This window comes from Protomyctophum bolini, assembly GCF_963924005.1.
Source record: "Protomyctophum bolini genome assembly, chromosome: 8".
Taxonomy (NCBI): domain Eukaryota; kingdom Metazoa; phylum Chordata; class Actinopteri; order Myctophiformes; family Myctophidae; genus Protomyctophum; species Protomyctophum bolini.
Window position 1 is genome coordinate 38,164,759 of NC_137869.1, and position 22,985 is coordinate 38,187,743.

General features: G+C 43.1%; 1 protein-coding gene across 1 annotated transcript in view; it reads right to left on the reverse strand.

Moving 5' to 3' along the window:
• brinp3a.1 (bone morphogenetic protein/retinoic acid inducible neural-specific 3a, tandem duplicate 1) overlaps positions 1 to 22,985 on the reverse strand; it is a 58,838-nt gene that overhangs the window by 28,411 nt on the left and 7,442 nt on the right. The window contains exons 3-4 of the mRNA XM_080770662.1: positions 4,075 to 4,265; positions 3,254 to 3,438 (exon numbers count right to left, since the gene is read on the reverse strand). Coding sequence (XP_080626788.1) covers positions 3,254 to 3,438; positions 4,075 to 4,265 — 376 coding nt within the window. The remainder of the gene's footprint in view (positions 1 to 3,253; positions 3,439 to 4,074; positions 4,266 to 22,985) is intronic.

The following is a 22,985-nucleotide window of genomic DNA, read 5'->3' on the forward strand; positions in this document are numbered from 1 at the left end:
GCCAGTGTCCGAATGTAAATCGTTGCAGTTTGTTTATTAGCAGAGTTCAACCTAGCGGTATTCAGGCCAAGTATTTAAAGACCTCCATGTAAGTTGTGTGAAGTCATATTTCAGCAGCTCACCAATTTCACCATAATTTGCCATACTGGAGTGACCGAGTGAGCGAGTGGCCGAGATTTGGGGTATTGGAATTTGGCTATATAGAGCGTTGTAGTCCGGTCCGGAACAGAATATTTTTGCCATAGACGTTTCAGAAAGTATTTATTTAACTAAATACTTTCTGAAACGTCTATGGGAAAGATTTATGGGAAATTCTCGTCGTCCTGAAAGAGGGCGGAAGGGGACTGTGACACTCTATTAGGTATAGGGATAATAACAGGGGCACCTTCTCCAACGAGGAGAATGAGTTCATTTGGGCAGTGGTGGGCTCTGAGGTGTATACGTCACTGTTTCACAAACAGTGGGTCGGGACCCATTTGTGGGACTCGTGGACCAAATTTTATGGGTCCCACTTTATTTTCCCTACATCTTTTTAAAACAAACAAACACATCTAGAAAATTCCTAACATTAAGAAGAAAATAGCTGATCTACATGCTGCAACACAACACGTGTGAGCCATCGCTATTTTCAAATGGCAAAGACACTTGGTGCAGAGGAGGGAAAAAAAGGATGAAATCAGATGTTACCACATCCTATCTCATAACACCCCATATCAAAATGTGCCATGGCATATACAGTATGGTGCCGTCTCACATCACATATCATACTGTAAGAAGGGCATTGGATGAATGACAAACTAGTTTATTTTGTGCTTGTTATGGGTCGCTGACTTTATTTCAAACTGCAATGTATTAATCTTATCGTCGCCGCTAGTCCGCGACAAGAAACAGTCACACGTGTGAATACAAATATCCTCTGACTGCCAAAAATATATATTCCCTGTGGTGCGAAGGGCAAAATCAGGAGATTAAATTCGTTCTCCCAATTGATAACAACTGACAGAGTGATGAATGGTCATACCCTGAAGGCATTGAGAAGCGAAAGATGCAGGGGGATCATTGGCACAAAACTTGATATCCATGGAAACTACTGTATGTCTCTTCCAAAGCCAACATATAAACTATCTATGAAATAACGGGGGTTGGAATAAACACTAGTGTTCTTTTGAGCCTCCTCAAATGCCCTACTCCATGTCTCAAAATATTATACGCAACAGTGTCCTATCGACTATCGTGTTCATTTTGCTCGTCGAAGATGCTAGTTCGTTATGTAAGAACAGCACCTGCAGGACCGCTTCTTACAGGTTTTGAGCTTTTTAACCACATGAACCATAGAGACTATTCTGGCGAACATTTGCCGGAAATAGCTGATCTAGTAGCTCAGGTTTGAAAATGGAGCCATCGATACAAAAAAGGAAATTTCCAAAATTATGTCTTAACTCCCCCACCAGGATTAATGTATTTATTTAACGCGCATTGCCAAGGTTTCCCCCCTTTAAACTCTTATTTTGAAGAGCCAAATATCCGTAACCAGATGTTACGCTGACTTAATGGTGTGTGTGTGTGTTGTCTTGCCCGGTTGTTGTTCTCTCGCTGGGTGCAGAAACAACCCGTCCGAGTATGTGGGCAGCTGTGGGCAGTTGAAAAACCTTGTTTTGACCAGAAACGACTCATTGCGCCGATTTGGAGATACAGTGCAAGTGGATGCACGCGCATCTTAAAATGGCGCCGGCCAGTCTCGCACTTTACACTGGGATGCTAACGGGAGACCGTTATCGACTCGATCATATCAAAACATTGATTAAAGAATATAAAGACATTTTTAACGTAGCATTGGCGGGCGGCAAGACTAAAGCTCATCTACGGTTTCTACCATTCCATGGCACGACCCTCCCTAATAGACATGCAAATGTATACACCTTTGTGTTCAAGCCAAGTACGCTTATTTTCCGCGACTTTTAGCATATTCTTTTCCAGTGTTGCAGGTTTTTTCCCCGAGTCGCGGGTTGTGGCTTGTCAGTGACATTCAGCCCTCCCTCACACGCACGCACGCACACACACACACACACACACGCGCCTCCCTCATTACGACAATGAAGCATGTTGTTAAATAGGGGGGGAAAATGTGTGTGTGTGTGTGTGTGTGTGTGTGTGGAGGGGGGGGGGTCATCTTTTTGCCTGGCTAACTTGTAATTCCTGCATACGCTACTGGATTCAATAGTAATGGGCAGTTGAATGTAGCTTGTTTTCGCCAAAAAGCAACATACAACAACGTAACATAACATATATTTCTATAAATCCTATACACATTCATATCAAGGGAAGGCCCATTATTTATTCACATACTGCACATACAGTAGGAATCTCAAGGGAGCTGATGTTTTGGATGTGTATAAAGAACGCAGAAATTAATTAACATTAGGATGTTAATTCTATGCCAAAACCGTCTGCAACGTATGGGGACATGAATTACACGAAATGAGACGGTGCGTAAATAAATACTATTGCAACTGGAAACTCTCAACAGGGAGATAGACACACTTTGTTTCTGCTTTTCATCTACACTATTTAACATTAGGATGCTGCAGAAACAATATAGGCTAATTTGAATTGCATTCACTGTGTCTCGGATGTCTCGATGCATGAGTTGAAGCAAGTCGTCATCTGGTATTGTTCAAACTGTAGCATTTTCAAACTGTAACGATCTGTTCAATATAAAAATGTCACATTCCAAAATTACAGTACAGTGCCATTGGATGTATTATTTGCAGCCTTATGGCTTCCCTGCCTTTAAAGTACCGGTAACTGTAACCCAAGCTATTGTGCATTTAGCAAATGGCCAGGCTACTGTAGGACAGGCAATGCATACTATACAAGAAAATGACTTTGATATCAAGAGAGATATATTAAAGCAATAAGCCACAGGAGGCATACAGTATAAAGCACGACGCGGAGCAGAGTTCTTCTAACCCTCAGTAGAATTCTCCAGATCCACACGGGTCGTAATGAGGTACATTAGGACGTACATTTTCCCTTCATTGTCAATGGCGTTTACAAAACATTGAACTAAAGATACACATTAAACCTGTGTATAGAAGGGGCTAGCGCCCCTCAAAAATGGCCGCTGGTTCCTTGAAAGCCCCAACGTTTGAAAAAATCTAGAGCGGAACCAGTTCTAGAACCAAAGTTCTTTGGGGCCACAGACAGACAGACAGATAGACAGATAGACAGAGAGGCACGTGCTGCGCTGTACCTTGATGGCGGTGGAGGCGATCTGGATGTGGTGCAGCTTGCGCAGGGTGGTCTCTCTGTCAATGAAGTAGGAGGCGGCCAGCTGGTGCAGAGCCTCCAGAGTCACAGCTGTTCCGTTGGCCTCGCTCACTTCAGCCGTCCTGCTCAACCTCCGCTTGTCAACAAAGATCATTAATGACTCTTCCCCTGTAAATGCCAGTGCACACACACACAGGCACACAGACAGAAGGGAAGCAGTGAGCACTGACATTGCGTAGGTTTGTGGTTCTCAAAGAGCGGTCCTTGGACCCCCAGTGGTTCTTGAGGAGGTTCCAGGGGGTCTCCAGCATAATTAGTTAATATAGCATAAAAATCAGTTTAAACACTTAATCGACTATTTAAAAAAATCCCACTTGTGTGCTTCCCACTGTGGATGCCACATGACGTCACAGGAGGCAATCATTCATTGCAGATTCACTGTTACTATGTGTGTTGTATAAACAAATCACACTCGTGTGAAGTGAGGGGCGTTCTTATCATCACACATCATCTCATTCCGGCCAATTTGAATTTGCGTCCTCAGCTTCGTATCAATGTTTGTGTTCATGCAATGTTTGTGTTTGCACAAACACTCAAAGCTGGTCATTCATTGTCAATGGCATTCGATGTTTGTGTTAATAGGACAATATTTGTCTTTACACAAACCCTCAAAGCTGGACATAGGAGGGGCTAGCTGGTCTCCCAGCTCCGGCCTCTCGCTAGAACAACATTCCCTTTCTATCCTGACGCGCTCAAGCCGAGTAAAGTAACTAGTTTCAAATTCACTCTTCTTTATTTATTTACCCCCCAGAGTGGCGGAGAGCAGGAAGTGGGTTCCGTATTTCCTGATGATACTGTCAGTGATGGCGATGAGACTGGGCCTCCTGCCCAGCTGTCGTATGGTGTGGAGGAACTCGGGGTCCAGAGGCAGGGCAAAGCCATTGTTCTCCTGTCTCTCTAGGGCCAGGCTGTTCACCTTCCAGCGGCCAAACTCCCTGCAATGTCACGCACGCGCGCGCACACACACACACACACACACACACACACACACACACACACACACACAATTATAGGTAAAGCAAACACACAGTATAAAAGGCAAAACAGCATATACACATATTTGACATGTATGCGCATACACATACATATTAATCCAATGTCTTGCGAGGAAACATGACAAATCCAGCATCGCATCTTAGGAGCACTTTATACGATGCAGTGAAAGGCACCCGTTGTACTTCTCACTCGATGAGGCACAAGCTCAGCATTACGTCCGAGACAATTGGCCAGAGTGACTAAATGCTAACAGTCCAGCAAAAAAGTGGTATGCACTTAAAACAAGCCATCAATTTGAGCCATGATTCAGTCCTTCAACAAAGCGTACAGTATATGAACTGCCCAGGCAGGCACAACCTGTTTATTTCAGAAAGAGCCATTCATGAAATGCACTTAAACAAGCGTATAACCAAGAAGACCAAATAACTGCACGGACAGATTATGGCTCGTGCCAAACTGTGTGCATGTGCACAGCTATGGGCCCTGAGCCATTTGCCATTTTATGCACAGGGCACTCTTTCCACTTTAAACCCGGCCATGAATAAGTGGGACATTTTTCTGCTACAACGGACATGCGGGTCCAGTGTAAATATGATGCCCTACTTGAGCCTCACGTTACACTCCCAACTGGGAAGTGCTCTGAGACAGTTTTCACACCAGAATCTGGTCAATACTCTTCCCTGCTCATTCCAAGAGTGGTCTCTGGATGAAACTGCTGATAATGGGGCAAACGTTATTGTAGCTGTGCAGGAATTGTGCTGGCAATTGCTAATCTGCTTTGACCCAGTTACGACACAATCATCACCTGGCGCCGGCGGTCACCAATGCAGTGTAGTGATAATGGCTAAGTAATTAAATGTTAACTGTTAATAAAAAAAATCACACCCGTGTGAAGTGAGTGGTGCAACTGCGTGTGGGGGTCCCCGGAAGTTCCAGACCTACAGGACCACGGTTGAGAAATGAAAGTTACTCCCTCTACTGTACCCTGTATTGTACTGTACTGTACTGGCACTGTACTGGCACACCCAAAATCATCATATATACAGTTAATATGTGCGTGTGTGTTGTGCACAGGTGGTGAAAAACAACCATGCTGTTTTCATGCTCATACCCAGCCAGCCAGCCACCCACACACATAGCTTTTTGAGTGGTTGCACCACTCAAAAATCTCACCCGTGCTAACTTAGCAGTGCAACTGTACTTTTATTGTTATTACTTTACTTTATATGTTTATTTCGACGGGACAAGCATATTCATGAACATTACAACCAAATGCAACGTATATCCACCGGATTTAGCAAAGATGCAAAATGTCATCCTCAGTCCTCACACAAAACGTAAAAACAAACAGACAGGCAGTGAAGCACACTACCGGTACATTCCGAGACAAAGTATAAAAAGTATAAAAACATATATACAGTATACAGTGTACAAGAAAAAAGTACAAGGTAAAATGTGCGTCTATATAGTTCAGCAGTGCCTCCAAAGGGCAACACAGAATAAGTAACTTGTGCATAAAGTGCATCATTGCTTTCAAGTGTGTGTGTGTGTGTGTGTGTGTGTGTGTGTGTGTGTGTGTGTGTGTGTGTGTGTGTGCACGCGCCCCCTCCTCCCTGGCGTGTGTGTTTTTTTTCTCCGTTAATTTCTCAGTTCACCATGCATCTCGGTCAGAATATTAACGCTTCTAAGTACTGACCAGGACCAGACGGAGAGCACACATCGCACCCATTTTAAAGTCACTTCACTGGTTGCCCGTTTGTTCCAGAATTGATTTTAAAGGTCCTTCTGCTGGTTTTTAAATCTATTCATGGAATTGCACCTGCCTATTCATCTGATATGCTGCCTGGGTATGTGCCTGGGAAGAGCTCTCTGACCCTCTGGAAATGGTCTTTTAGAGGTTCCTAAGGCTAGACCCAAAACTATAAGGCATGGACTTGGAGAAGCAACCTTTAGCTATTATGCTCCTATATAACATAACAGCCTGCCTGTAAACCTGCGGCTCTCTGAATCCACAGACATTTTTAGAAGAAATCTTAGGACACACCTTTTTAGCATTGTTTTTAACTATAGGTCGTGTCATTAATCCCTGTTTACGTTTATTCGTAATTTCAAATATTTTTCTTCTAACGTTTCTTCTATTTTGTTGTGTAATCTGTGAAGCACAGATTACACAGAGTCCGGTACCGATTCCGGTTCTGCTTATCGATTCCGGTTCTTAACGGTTCTCTATTTCGGTTCCAAAATGGTATAAAGTAACTTAAATAAGAGGTCGAATGTTTATTTAACAAAAAAGCTCAATGTCAATTTAAGACATGCAATGAATAGTGTAACATCCTCTCCTTTATTCAACAGTTGAGCCATTTGTGGATAATAGGCTATAGTAAGTAATAGTAGTAATAGTAAGTTTAAATATAATATATCTATTCTGTATTTACCCAGGGCAATAGTGTTGTAGGCCACTTCTCTTACTACTATACTATACTGTACTATACTGTACTATACTATACTGACAGTAACAAATAAAAGCATGTCTGAGAGCAGCGCGCACACACACACACACACACACACACACCAGGCGTTTAGCGTGGATTAAATGATTGCTTGGGATAATTAGCATCGCTAATGGGGGGGGGTTTAGTGCAACTCCGGCCGATAGGTGAGAACCTTAGAGTATATAGCATATGTGATGAGAACGGGTTTGCGGACGTGTAAATGGAGGGACCATTGAAAACAAAGGCGGCTTGCATGCTGTGGTTTGCTAACAGAAATTTGCATGCACAAGGGCTGCCAGAGTAGGCTATCATTTGTTGTTTTTCTTGTTTGTTCACCCCCTCTCTTCGAAGTTAGACTGGTCACAGTTAAAGGTCACAGTTAACTATGGAATCGTGCATTTTCCGTCACTCAAAATCCCCATACACTGGGCTGTCAAATCAATCTCGCATCAGGGCCCGTGGGACATTCCCTCCACCACTGCCTGACTTCCGTCTTTGAGTACTATGAAAAGCGCTATATAAGTCCCAGATATTATTATTATTATTAACATCGATTTAGTCATGGTGAAGCAAGCCCAGCACAGCTCCACAACAATATAGGCTGCTTTTGTTTTTAGATTTTCTTCCTAAAGGGTTGGTTCTAAGGGCACTGAATCTCAGCGGGTGTTCAGCACAGCAGGTTATTAATGTCTATTGATGGAACGTTTGAAGGCCTTTCAATAGGGGAAGGGGGAGAGGGTACACTAAACAATAGAGCAAATACAAAAGACCAAAAGGACTACTAAGGACCAATGTGTCTCTGATGTCTTGGTACAGTGGGCAGACAGTTAGGAAGTGTAGCTCAGTTTCTACCTCGTTTTGTGTGCAGTTGGCACATACTCTGTCTTCTCTTGGGAGCCAGTTCTGTCCGTGGCGGCCTTTCTCAATCGCAAGACTGTGTTCACTGAGTCTATATCGAGTTAATTCTTTCCTTAGTGTTGGATTGGTTACAGGTCAAGCTCAAGTATTCTGCTACTGTGTATTCTTTGTTCACAGCTAAATAGCATTCCCTTTTGCTCTGGTTTTCGGTAGATCTTTTCCAGTGTGTAAGATCTTTCTTTTTGTTTTCTTATGATTTGTTTTAGTCCTGTTGTCTGTTGGTTGTTTTGTCCCAGAACTAAATGGCTGCCTGAGGGGCCATCTTTCTAGGGATTCACTGTGTGCGAGGGCCTTTTTGTGGAGTGTGTCTGGTTCACTTTCTTTTAGGTGGTTATAGAATTTAAATTATGCTCTCTTTTTGTTTTTGATAATTAGTGGGTATAGTAATGCATAAAAGCATGCGTTGTTGTGGCGTTTTCCGTTGGATGCGGATAATGGATTTGCAGAATTTAGCACGCAGAGTCTCAATTTGGTGTTTATCCCATTTTTCAGGTTTTTGATCGGCATGTGGTTCCCAGACTCCGCATCCATAGAGGGAAATGGGTTCTATAACTGAGTCTAGTTATCTTTAGCCAGATTTGTATTGGGATGTTTAACTTTTATAACGTTTCTTTTGATGGCATAGAAATCTCTTCTTGCCTGTTTTTTCTCTCTGAATGAGAGAGAGAGAGAGAGAGAGAGGTAAAGTAGAGTAAGGATAGAGAGAGGTAGGGAAAGTACAGGGAGAGGGAGCGTGCCGTGATCACCGCAGTTCTAGGAAAGCCCCACTGTGATTGACCAGTAGTCCCAAACCTGGGTTGAAAACGCAGAGGTAGGCAGTGACGGCCACACGAAGCACAGGTGTGAAAGGCACTTCCGCATATCACGGTCTATGACTTGGCCACCTGAACCCGCGCACAAATTAATTAGCATTAGCATTGTGGAATTCTCTGAATTGTGATAGATACCAGAACTCTCAATTATTATCTCATAAAATCGGATTCAACTAAATAACATAATTATAGCAAGCATGGGCATTACAAATGTGTGCAAGTGTAAAGCATAGATACTCTGACTATTAATTCTCCCATAAAATCGTATTAAACTTTAATACAATCATCACAATTCAAATTCTTGAATCCTACTATTTCTGTCATTCAGAAATTCATTCAGAAAGTGCACCATTGCACAGATGGTACAATTACAGTATGTGACCAGCATCAGTTTGAGGGAACATGGCCACATTTTTTTAATTATAAGGCAACAAAAAAAGCTTGTGTTTCCACATCAAACATTATCATCATCATCATCATCATCATCATCATCATCATACTAAAATTCAGCGAATGTCTGTCTGTCTGTCTGTCTGAATGTCCCTGACAGCGCTTTATCTCAACATTGGCTGGCCCAATCACTCCCACTTTTCACACAGGCATGGACCATAATTATATGGAGGTCTTAATGGAGCCCTTTTTCCAATTTGACACATTAATGATTTATAATGAATTTATTAGTGGATTAAAAAATGCAAAAATGGGTATTGTACTGTCAATATGACATGAATATGAATGCAAAGTAGCGGTCCATGTGTGGACAGGCTACCTGTCGCCGTTGTGCATGGTGAGATGTGTGCAAACCGTGTAGTTTATCAGGAGAAGAATACCAAAGGATGCAAGATTTATTACTGAATTAAAAACGCACCGGGCGCAGTACCCCCCCCACGGCCACAAGAGGGGGGCAAATATCTCACAACGGGTAAGGGCTAGTTTATAAAAACAAACCATTATTTGATAGTTTTTTTGTCATGTAGAAAATTAATGTAAAAACAATTTGCTCATTCACACGAACGTGTCACAAATCTAAAACAGCAATTATCTAAACTCACAGTGTCTATGACTTGTAGCTTGCTATTTTCGGTGTAATGAAGAATGAACAACGTAGGCTCTGTCTAAATTAATTTATCTGCTCTGCAGAATAACACGCAACGTTGTTTGGAAAAAGACGACGGTTGAATCTGTGATTATTGGGTTCCCAAGGCCGTAACACACCAACGTACTGGAGGCTGCAGTGTTGGGGATTATGAAGGTCTCTATTCATAATGGGACAGTGAGTTCAAATCTCTGTTGTGTTAACGTCAGCAGTAGCCTTGGAAACCCAGACGTTTTTATTTCCAGGGAGAAAAAAAAAGTCTGGGTCTGAGGCCACATCAATTCGGCATAGAGTAGCGCAAACATTGCTCACTCTCTGCTGATTTCTGATCGTCTGCACCTTTGTTAAATTGACACACACACGCACACATGTACACACACACACACACACACACACACACACACACACACACACACACACACACACACACACTCCTCTCTCTCTCTGTTGCTAAGACTCTAAGTAATTAGTCTCATGTCGCGCAGCTGCGCATAGTTTCTCCCGGCGGAGCTGCCTATGCCATAAAAAGCATAGGTGAGTTCCAGGCTACATCAGCAGCAGCAACTGATGCTATACGTGTCCCAGCCACGGCCACAACAGCTGCTTTAGTGTTGTTGCTACTGTTCCTAAGGCAGGACCAGGAAACGGGGAGCAAATTAATGTCTACTCTAAATCCTGTTTATCACAGGGTTCCCAGTCACATTCGCAATGAATTTACCATAATGTTACCGAAAAATATTTCATCCCATTTCCAGGCCTATTGCAATCCTATGGCACAATATGTCGCACACGTTTCTTACTTCAGTTTGCAATGCCACAAGGATTTGGACTAGTGTAGGTAGGTTTAGCAAAAACAATTAACACTTAGCCCGCTAGCATTTATTGAAGAATTAGGATCTAATTCACCCCCCCCCCCCCCCAACTCGGCTCCGTTTGGTTTCAGTGGCCCCAAAACCCCTTTTTTGGTATATGTCTCTGGCGAAATTGTGTATAGGCAAATAAAAATATGCTGTGACACATTTTTGCTGCATCACCTATCCCAGGGCAAACTTTAATATCCCCCCACTGATTGATTTATAATCCAGTGAACATATTGCATATTAATTACAAATCTTTTCCAGACCTGGTAAACAGTTTTTCAAATTTCAAATTATTTCCAGTCATTTTCATGAGCGTGGAGACCCTGTTTTCCTACCTATTCAGAGAGAAAATTGGCATATTCTTTCCATTTATATGTGGACAACAACCCTGCACAGCTTTCCTCACACGAGGAGGCTTATATTCCCATTTGCCCCTTGCCAGGCAGGGAAATAATATGTCTGCATGACCTCTATGCGAATCTTGTGGGCTATTCTCGAACAGATGAATATCATGCTGTTTGGAACTCTAGCTCTGACTATGATAATGCTTCACACCATTGTGAAAAACGAACCTGTCTTTCTCTACCGATTTTAAATGTTGGTGAAATCTCTCCTCATTTCGAGCCACCTTTTTAACACGCTCCGGTTGGACACGTTGCCATCCTGGATGGAGGCCTGCTGCTCCTTACAGGGCTGATTTTTTTGAGGGAAGGGCGGAAGGGCCTTCATCTGAAGTTGTTTGAAATAAAACCTTGGAGCATGCCAGCCTGCCTTTATCTACCCGGAACAAAATGTGCTCGGCTCTGCTTGATGCTGTTCAAATGCAGCTAGTAATAGGCACAAGGGTTTCACTGGACAGAGAAGGCTATGGAGCAAATTGGATCGCAGACTGGGACAAAGGTCACGTTAGAGTTTTTGTCTGTTTATTTTAGTTTTTTACAACAAGAAAGAGAAAGGTGGGCTCTAGCAAACAGGATGTCTGGGTTTTGTAACAATACACACACAGGCAAATTATAAAACATACATACTGCAGTAAACTCAAAAAGCTGCCTTTTGCTGCAACACTAACTTTGTGGTAGAATATCGCAGTGGCCCCATGGGTCCGGGCTCGCTGCCAATCAATTTCCTGCCAATAACAACAAGCCCTTGAGAGACGTACAAAACAGAAAACTGCTCATTAGAGACTGTTTCATGTTGGCATTTCTCTATAACGAGAGGCCATTAGTGTTTCTCTCTCTCCTTCCACCAGGGATGGCTGGTTGGGGCGAGAGAGGGAGAGCTTAGCTCTGATCGACACACCGAGCCTCACCATCGCTCACTGATGGACGGTTATGGATGGCTGGTGCCGCAGGTTATAGCTCGGGTAGTTGCACAGGCAGAACACACACACACGCACGCACGCACGTGCACAAGCATATACTGTAATATGTTTCCACTGCTCTACTCCACCCATAGCTGTTGTCAAGAGAGTGAAAAATACGTAAGAAAGACAAATACCCAATCATCCACAGATGTGCGAGTGCAGTCATGCGCATGCACACACACACGCGCACACGCACACACACACACACACACACACACACACACACACACACACACACACACACACACACACACACACACACACACGCACACACACAAACAAGGCTGTTACAGAAGTCTTGCCGTAGCTTTATTTCACCCGTATAGCTCCTCTCAGCGAGGCGCATGGCAGCACGGGGTTAGCTTTGCCGCATGGCTACCCGTCAGGCACCCCTGTGAGTGCACTGGGGTGACCTAGAACCGGGGGATCCAAGAGTTGCCACTGACAGGGAGGCAGTCAGTCAGGCAGTCAGTCAGTCAGTCAGGCAGGGAATAGAGGCCTTGCTATCCGTCCATCCGTCCGCACTGAGGTGTCAAGGATCCTCCACAACACACAGGATGGCCCCGGGTGCTGCCGAGTGCCTCACATAACAAATCAGGGAATCAACCGAGTGAATAACACGCTGACGACGGCACTCCAGTGAAATGTACTATAGAACGTAGCCATGCAGATCGCTCGGTGCCGACATTAGACGAGTTATCGCTGAAGATCTGAAGGGGCTTCCCGACCGTGCTGAAGCGCAACGCAAAACTGCACGATATAGCTTCAAAAATGGCAATGACAGCAATTCCATTATGATACACTGATGGCATCAAAATCGGATATCATCTACTCTGGCGAGTGTGTTTGTGTGTGTTTGTGTGTGTGTGTGTGTGAGAGAGAGAGATCTAGAAATAATTCTAATATCGATAATAATAACTAGAATTTCGCGGCCCCTCGGGTGGGTCATCCTAGAGTTACGTAGCAGCGCAATATGGGAAGAAGGAAAATGCGGGAGTTGACAGACTCCACATGTAGTAACGGATGGGTTATTAATTATTATTACACACACACAACAACACACACACTCGCACACACTCGCTCGCGCACTTGTAAATTCAATACAAAAATCCTCCACAGTGTACTGTGAAGTTTTGATGCCGTGGCACTGATGTGAGGTCCATGTTGTACGGCAGCTGCTTTAGCTGCGTTCACCAAGCGTAGTTGTGCTGCGTTTGCCGGCGTGTTGTTGCTGGCGGTGGCCATCATGGGTCCTTAGTTATTAGTGTAGTCTGAGGTAGAGCGTTAGGATGAGCTGGTGTGGAGCAGAGGCAGCGAGGTTGGACATTGAGGGGTCGGAAATCATCCCGGTCGTGTGGTTCATGTAATGCGTGTGTCACTGTGAAGGCCGTAGACTCCAATGCGCCATTGGACTGGCCCCATGAAGTGAACGGAGTTGGCGTAACTCGGCAAAGTGGTGACGATTTTGACGTAGGCTGGTGGTCTTGCGCAAGAATGTGTTCTTTCATAGAAATGGGTATTGTACTGTAAATATGACAGTTGCATGGATGCAAAGTAGTGCTTGATGTCTGGACAGGCATGCTGTTGGTGTTGTGCATGGTGAGATGGGTGCAAACGGTGTGGTTTGGTAGGAGAAGGCGGACAAAGTATGGGGTGTTGCGCTGGCTATTAGTGTGGCAGGATAATAATAATAATAAAATAAAATAAATTGTATAGCTCCTTTCATGACATGAAATGCAGCTCAAAGTGCTTTAAGCAATGGAGAAAAACAGAAAAGTGTAGAAGTAGGTCTTGAGCTGTGCTTTAAATATGTCTACAGAGGCTGCCTGTCGAACGTATAGTGGGAGTTTGTTAAATTGTTCCACGTTCCACGTCTCCTGCCCGGCAGCACTGTTTTATGCAATTTATTTGTGTGTGTTATAAGTATGAATTATTGATAGAGTATTGAATTATTCAACAAAGTTGTACAGTATTGTATATCCATAACATAAATAAGCAGCCCGCTCGCAAAGGAAGACTAAACTTGAGAAAAAGAAGACCATGGAATTGTGACAGGGTCGTTTTTTTTTATAGTGGGGGGCAGGGTTCTTGAAGACTCATACGTTGAGTTGTCTGTACTCAGATTTGAACCCATGACCTTGTGTCCCGAAGGAATTAACACTCCCAGTTCCCAGGACTTCCAGAATACTTGCAGCACCAAACCAAGCTAATCGTCATACACTGAGTTGGCAGTGCCCAGATTTGAACCCATGACCTTGTGTTCCAAAGGCGGTAGCTATAACAACTGTGCTATCCAGACACAATCAGTTGTTCTATTGTGATTGTGATAAATTATGTGTGTCCTGGTCCATTATTCATTACTACAGTGTGTTCGCTGTTCATGTTTTTTTAGGTCAGAGGTCAAAAGTAAGAGCACGAAACTTGTTCGGCATGAGGAGACGCATACCTGTATGTGTATCAAAGATTCATTGCAGACGGTCAAAAGGTTCATGAGCTATGAGTGCTATAGCGCCACCTTTTGGCCAATGGTTGTGGGCTTCGCATCCTCACCGTTTGGCATGGCCCTCTACCATATTTCCAAATTTCGCAAAAACCAACTGCACGGTTCAGCCAGAACTGCTATTTTTGGCGGAAGAATAAGGACTGCTTGGTCCTTTAATAAAATAATTGAAAGAAAGAACTAGTGTATTGTCTGCGCGTGCTGCTTGCTTATTTTATAGATATACGTACTGCTGACTTATACAACTTTGAGTTATATGCGTGGAGGACCCCTCAGGTCCTTCTTTAGATGCCAATCTTTAGTGTAACGGGAATGAGAACATGCTCTCTTTTTAGGGAAACCTGCTGTCACCAGTTCAGCAGGTCCTCAGACCACGACTACCCGCTATGCCAATTCCGTTTGATAGAACGCGCACCTGTAATGGAGCTGCCTGGACTCACAACATTCACAGCTCACAGGTGTAAATCTATCAAACCAGAAAGCACTCATTCAACCAGTATGGTGCATAGTGCATTTCCACTGTCTGTTTCCCAAACAGACAGTGTCGGAACCCAATTGTGGGTTTGCGGGTGAATATCCCCCTCCATTTCATTCATGAAGAATACATTCTAACCATTTTTCCAAAGAATTGCATGAATAAAATTAAAACAACCATATTAACCTTTATGCAGGAGTGAAAATAGACGATCTACAAGCTCACCGTGCAGCGCAAAGAGGCACGTTTGTCAGCTTGTATATCTGCTATTTTCACTAGTTTGGGTCCCGGGGACGGGCTAAAAGGTCTGGGAACCATGCTCTGTTGGTGTTGAACTGTGCGTGCCATGGTGCACAGGACAGAAGAGATAGGCCTACTGTGGTAACTGGTGAGCGAGAAGGCACACACTCTATCGTTAGGATTTTGTATTGACCTAAAATAGAACAAAAAACTAAAATGGTGCTATGGAGAAAGGCAGAAAAATGGCCTGTAGGGAAAGCAGATTAAAATCGAACTACAGTGCTGTGCAGACGGGCAAGAAGGATGCTGGAGATAGGAAAACAAGAAAGGCATAAAAAGAATCATGGCCCCTTCATGTAATATACTGTGTAAATCGCAGTCCAATGCCCAAGGTGAACTGAACTGACCTCATTTGTGCCTGTGTTGATAAATCGGGTCCAGAACAACAGGCCCTCTCCTTCCTTTGTCTCTTGCGAGGTTTTTTTGGCCAAAGAAATGCTATTCCTTACCCTTTGTTGCTCTTCACTTTAGTGAAGGAAATCTGTCCATGTACTGTAAATGGTAAATGGTGCATGTATATAGCGCCTTTATCCAAGGCGCTTCACATATAGATTGTGCATTACATTCACCCATTCACACACCGATGGCAGCGGAAACCATTTAAGGCACCAACTAGCACATCGGGAGAAATTAGAGGTTCAGTGTCTTGCTCAAGGACAAGACACCGGGTTCGAACTGGCAACCTTACGGTTACCATCCAGGCACTCTACCCCTGAGCCACCAACGCCCTGTGTAGTAATTGTCTAATAGTATAATAGTGGTTTTCAACTCTTTTCACATCAAGGTCCATTATTTATCCCCCCCCTCGTGCCGTTCTTTTTTTTTTTCTCCATACGCATAACACAATGGACACAAGGAAGTGGCAGGCACTCGGCTTCTGCTGATTATAGGAAAGAGATAGGAGAATAAGGAGAGATGAGGCAGCCTACTCTGTGCCTGCAGACATCTCCATTAAAGAGATAGGAGAATAAGGAGAGATGAGGCAGCCTACTCTGTGCCTGCAGACATCTCCATTGAGGAGGAGAATAAGGAGAGATGAGGCAGCCTACTCTGTGCCTGCAGACATCTCCATTGAGGAGGAGAATAAGGAGAGATGAGGCAGCCTACTCTGTGCCTGCAGACATCTCCATTGAGGAGGAGAATAAGGAGAGATGAGGCAGCCTACTCTGTGCCTGCAGACATCTCCATTGAGGAGGAGAATAAGGAGAGATGAGGCAGCCTACTCTGTGCCAGCAGACATCTCCATTGAGGAGGAGAATAAGGAGAGATGAGGCAGCCTACTCTGTGCCTGCAGACATCTCCATTGAGGAGGAGAATAAGGAGAGATGAGGCAGCCTACTCTGTGCCTGCAGACATCTCCATTGAGGAGGAGAATAAGGAGAGATGAGGCAGCCTACTCTGTGCCTGCAGACATCTCCATTGAGGAGGAGAATAAGGAGAGATGAGGCAGCCTACTCTGTGCCTGCAGACATCTCCATTGAGGCGCGCGCAGCGTGCCGTGCGCCGCTCTACCAAATTTGGCACGGCTTACGGGTGCTTTTAATCTCCACTATCGACTTCCCAAATGTATGTGACCAAAATTGCAATTTAGGGGAAAGCGTGCCAGCACGCCCATGACCACACCTCTAGGCGCAAATACCGGTGTATATAGCGGGTGAGGCGGGGAAGAAAATACCATTAAGGGACAGAGAAAGCTCCTATATTCATAATTTTCGGGCAGCGGCTGAATTGCAAAGTCGGAGACAAAAATGGAGCCCTATATATCTCTTGTATCTGTAGCGTGAGGCAGCTTGATGTACAAGTACACCCCCTGGACATGACGCTAGTATGTCATGCGCTAGTATAACATATTTGGCATTACTTAATTTACAAGGAGTCTACACAATTAGAGAATGTAGAGAAATTGTTATTATGATAAAGGTTTTCATGTTATCTCTCTGGTACCAATATCAATACAGCATGGAATTGTGGACGAACTCTTGTGACAACAAATATTTTGTGTCTGAGAGGCTAAATCTCATGGTGGACTGTGGCTCAAATGCCAAATAAATAATGGACCTTGATATGAAAAGGGTTGAAAACCACTGGTCCAATACATTGTCCATCTTTACTCTGGTTCAGCAAGGATGTGAAAACACAGTATTGTGTTTTGTAGTGGGCTTGGTTATCCCAGATACTAAAATAACCCATTGTGAAAAATGGTTGATATGGGCTCAGAGTTATTTGAAGGACCTCCCCGAAGAGAATTCTGTAAAATAGGACTAAAAGTCTGCCCTGCCGCGTTCATTTGCAACATATTATGTATTTGCAAGCACTTGCCAGCAGATTATACAAATCCTATTGTATGCTCCTTTTGTTAGTTGTTAGTTTATAAAGCATTGGATGTTTTAGGGCCAGAATACATCATCTCTGATCTTGTACTACATCATGAACCATCCAGACAGCTCTGGTAGTCTGGTAGAGCAGTGGTTTTCAACATTTCATTTCAAGGCCCAGTATTTATTCAGCATTTGAGCCACGGACCACCATTTGATGACATTTAGCCTCTCAGACCCAAAACTAAAGAATATTTTGTTGTTGGATAAGATTTAAGCCACAATTGAATGAATAATGTTGGTACCATTAGGAGAGATAACAGGAAAATGATCAAAATAACAATTATTTTACATGTTGTGAAGTAAGTAGCCTAATGCAGGTGTTTAACAAAAATGTAACCTTTGAGAGCGTAAAATGAAACCAAATGGACCTGTAACTTTACACTCTCAGTTAAAGATCGGATAAGGGTCCATTTGGTTTACCAACTCTTCCATCATTTAGCTGGTGACCATCTAGAACCCCCCCCCTCAAGGACCACTGGTTGAAACAAAATCACTGTGGTGGAGGTCTGTTTTCTGTCCCCGAAGAAGCAGTGTTCAGTTTGTTTAAAAAAGTATTTAATTAAATGTCATGTGACATTGACCCTTCTCCATATATGCATGCACATACTCCATCGTCACATGATGCACATGATCAATCATCAACAAAATTAAGAATTCCAAAAGTCTTTGTCGTGACATTCGAAGAAACTTTACCCAAAATGAATCAACGTGCACGGCACCGGTTCATGTCAGCGTGAAGTCAAAATGCTCAGGGGCAACACGTCGACTTTGTTAATTGAGCTTCTTATGATCCAGATTTAGGGGGAGGACTGTTCAAAAGGTACAGGGATAGAAAGAGAGAGGAAACAATGAAGGTTGTTTACCCACATTCAGAGAAACTGTGACAGAAAGAAAGATAAGGAAAGGTCGAGATGGAGAGAGTGTGTAATGATGCCGTTAATAGTTGCAAATCTAATACAAGTTAATGACCTCACTGAACGTCGCATGAAGTGCTACCAATGGTGTTTCGACAACATCAAACAAACATCAGGCTATTAATTAGCGGAGACCCTATTAACCATGCTGAGAGTTGGCATAAATAAGACCACATATAGAGCTTCCTGCTCATCTCACTTTTCCATGCCTATGATGCCACAAATTGCTTTCATGTGGATGTTTTAAACAGCTAATTATCCCTTAACCCATTTAGGCTTGACGTCGAAATAATAAGAAAAAAGTCATCTGAAAGAATATATATTCAAAGATTTGTGCCGCCTTTTCACGATTTTTCAAAAATAGCAGACCTACAAGCTTGTAGCGTGCCACTCGGTGGCGCGCTATGAGCTTGTAGATCTGCTATTTTTCAATAGCTAAAGTATAACATAATGCTTAGTTTTAAACGCCAAAAGGGGTTCCCACCCAGAATGGGTTAAACTAGTAATCTGTGATTTTGATTCGGAAACGTGGTTCCACTCTGCAAAATGAATTCCTTTTATTCCAACAGTATTTTGTCAAATGAAATAAGGGATGTAAAATGGTGTGGGTGAAAGTCACCTATAGCTGGAAAATCAGGTGCTGAGATTGAAACATTTTGTAGGATTAGAACTAATAGGAAGCATTGTCTACTGAGTGGATGGACGTTTTGCCATTATGTTTATGTGAGTGTTATACTTAATTATGCTAAGTATATTCTATCTTGAAAAGTTTAAGTGAATTAGCTGGTTAACAATATGACACTTATTTTCTAAAGACATTTTATTTTATTTACAACACTAAGTACTTGTGCTTACTGTACTGTACTACACAAAAGTAATGCTAGTATAAAAGTAAAGCTTCGACTTTCAAAGTAGTTAGGATTGCAGATATGGCCAATCTTCGTTCAGATACACACCATAATGTATTAAAACATGTCCATGTATTTTTATCAGGATACAGTTTGAGTGGCATACTGTAAAAGGGAATTACATTACATGCAGCCTTTGAGGTAAATGCACGTGTAAAACAATTTAAATATGTTAACCATCCCCACTTGAATATTATTCAGGAGAATGTGACAGCTGACTATACAAATATTATTAAAGTAAGCACTACACTGTTTGAAACACTGGTTGAAACAAATGCAGAACTGTGCACTTTGTTAATAAAAAAGCAATCACACTATTGATTTACACCTCCCACAAATGCCACTACACCAGAGAGATACTAGACATCAAGACGGTGTGGGGGAGAAAGCCAGATTTTTACAACAGAGTGTGCTGTCATGAAGGCTCCAGATCTCTCCCTATGGTATTGAAATTTGTCACAGCCCTGACAAGAGTCTGTTCATCGCAGACAAAAAAAACGAAGTGCCTGGAATGACTTTGGGTACATAATGAGGCATTCCCATTATTGTTAATACAGGCTCTGCTCACTGAACCTCCCAGACACACTCACTGGGTGAATAGCACCTAAGAGACTTCATGAACTCTTCTTGACACAGCTGCTCTATTATAGTCTGACGACATGATTCCTTTTGACTTGCAGGCACAACCACGCGGTCATGTTCTACTTGTCCAGACATAGAATGTGCTTGCCCGAAAAGTGAGGCAAAAGACTTTCTCTTTATATATTGTTTTTTACTTTACTTGTCAATTCTGGGGCTGTGAGATATGGACAAACCTCAACATTTATGCCAAATATCTTAATAGCTATAGCCTACTATACTGTAGATATACAATATGACTCGTTTTAAATCCCACAGACATCTTGTGTAGTGTTTATAGTGAACTAAAGATGCTTCCCCTGAAATAAAACTCCACCTGACTCGACATTTTATTTACTTGCTACGGCTACGGGCAGTCGGGAAACCGTTGTCAGCCCCTGTTGGTATTGAAACCGCAACATAACATTCACTGCCACTAGTTTGTAATAGCCACTAGTGCGCACGCACGCACACACACACACACACAGACACACACCATCGCGCACACACACACACATTCTCTGTAGATGCCGCCCTGGATCTGTGCCCCTGATAACACCCCACATCAAACACTTGTCAGAAGACATAGACCCTACACTGGATGAGGTCCTTGTCATTGCCGCTGCTGACGAGGACACTCAACTGCCTCTGTGCTGGAGTCTCATTCAACCTTTGACTGCAGTAGAAGGACTCCTGTGCGTCTGTCTGTCTGTCTGTCTGTCTGTCCCCTCAATCATGCCCAGGGGTGGACATTAGTACGTACTAGTAGGGATGCTCCGATCAGGTTTTTTGGGCCCGATCCCCGATCACTGATTGTTTTTCTCGTGATCGGCCGATACCGATCTTGTGCGTAAGGGGAAAGTTTGAATATTTCCAATATTATTATATGTCAAAACTCTTCCTGTGTGTGTGGAGGAAGGGGAGAATGTGTAGGCCTGTCACAAAGATGCAAAACTACATTATACTTGAATATCTGACTTTTATACCACTTAAATGGTATAAAAGATAGGTTTCTCCAGATAGAGTAAATTGCCGATCGTATATCGATATATATCAATATTAATCCCGACGATATGAATCGATCGATGCCATCGAAGAAAGATTCTTTTACGTGTTAACTCGAGCTAGGTTCTAAACAAGAAAGCATGTTTACAGTTGTTGCACAGAAATTAAGTGAGTGACTCCATGCAGTCACTTTCAGTAGTAGAGCACTGCAGAGCGGAGCTGTGTGTCTGTGACTGTGCCCAGGTGATGGTCGTTGATGCTCATTAATACATCAAGGAAGGCAATTATGTTTCTGCACTGTCAAAAGTAATGGGGGAGATAGATTATATAACATTTAAAAAACTGACATTTTTCTGGAAAACTTCTTTTTTTTGTTAAAATATCGTGAGAAATCGTATCGTGAACGTCATATCGTGATACGAATCGTATCGTGAGTTGAGTGATTCGTTACATGCCTGCCGATCACAGATAGGGTCAATTGCAGATCACCGATCGAGTCATTTGGAGTGAATGTCGGCCCGATCACCGATCGATGGCAGATTGGTCGGAGCATCTCTCTACTACCTACTGTACATTATGGGAAATTGAGGCCCAATGCATTACAATGGCGGCGGTAGCGCGCCCGTTCCTTCTCCGCTCTGCTGTCGTGATCGCCACTTTAATGCTTTTCAACACTACGACAAGTGATTACATTACACCCTTTTAAAGCAGATTCTCATCACAAGCCCAAGGACACAGTCGGCTCACAGTGGCTCTTCAAAGGTTACTGTAAACTCGGCAGGGAGATCTGGAACATGATTGTTTAAGCCTTTCTGCGCGGGAACCGCTTTTTGTTTTAAGCATTATGTTATGCTTTAGCCATTGAAAAATAGCAGATCTACAAGCTTGGTGCCGTGCTACAAACTTGTAGGTCTGCTATTTTTGAAAAATCGTGAAAATGTGGCGCAAATCTTTGAATATATATATTCTTTCAAATCGAACATTTTTAACTTGAATCTTTGCTTCTGGGGGGGGTCCCTGGAACAACATATTTTCAGATGGAGGCCAATTTCATATATTTCTGGGGGTCCTTGACATGTAAATGTTTGAGAACGTCTGACATACAGTAGAAACATGAGGTTTAGAAGACATTTTGTAGAATCGAGCTCAGGTCTAAAGGGGTTAATCACCGCAGGAAAATGTTTGTTTACTTCAGTAAAGTATTTCCCATTTTCAATCATTTTAATTCACTTCTAATTAATCCACTACATGTCAGAGGAAAATATTGTACTTTTAATACACTACAATAAGTCACTATATAAGCACTCTATACTTGTCTTTCTTTTATCTGTATTACAGTATTGTATTGTGTTTTTGCCACTCACTCAAGTGCTGCTGTGTGAGTGCAAATTGTAGGGAGCCGTGTGTAAGCGAAAGCCTATAATTCATACTTCATATGACAAAGTATAAACTAGACTTGAGTCTACAGTGTTTTACAGTAATATGCTCTGTCAATTCTGATCGGCTTCGTTTAGTTGCATTTACTTTCTTGCACACAGTTCTGTTCTGTTCCCTGTCTTTACATTCTGTAGAACAGTCGTTCTCAACCTCTTTCATATCAAGGACCCCCAAATTGACACTTAATTAGCCCGGCCCCACGGACCCCCAATTGAAAAGATATGCCAAGGACCCCCGTAAGAGACGTTTTTTACAGCTCTAGCAGTGATTCTCAGCCACGTGTCCATTTTGTTACTAACTATCATTTACCTGGGGAACCTCTGGAGCTCCCTGAAGGACCCCTGGGGGTCCCCGGACCCCACTTTAAGAACCACTGCTGTAGAACAGTGGTTCCCAATGGACTACAATTCCCATAATGCTTTGGGGCACTGCTCCTCCTTGTGGATAGGTGGAGGGCTGTCTTAAGCTGTTGCCAGACAGGCACGGCCGTTTTCTGCTGTCTGCTGGTGTCTTTTCCGGGTTTTTAGACAGCTGGTGGATGGAAATTAAGCTCCACCCACATGGCTGACTGCCGCGGGGGCAA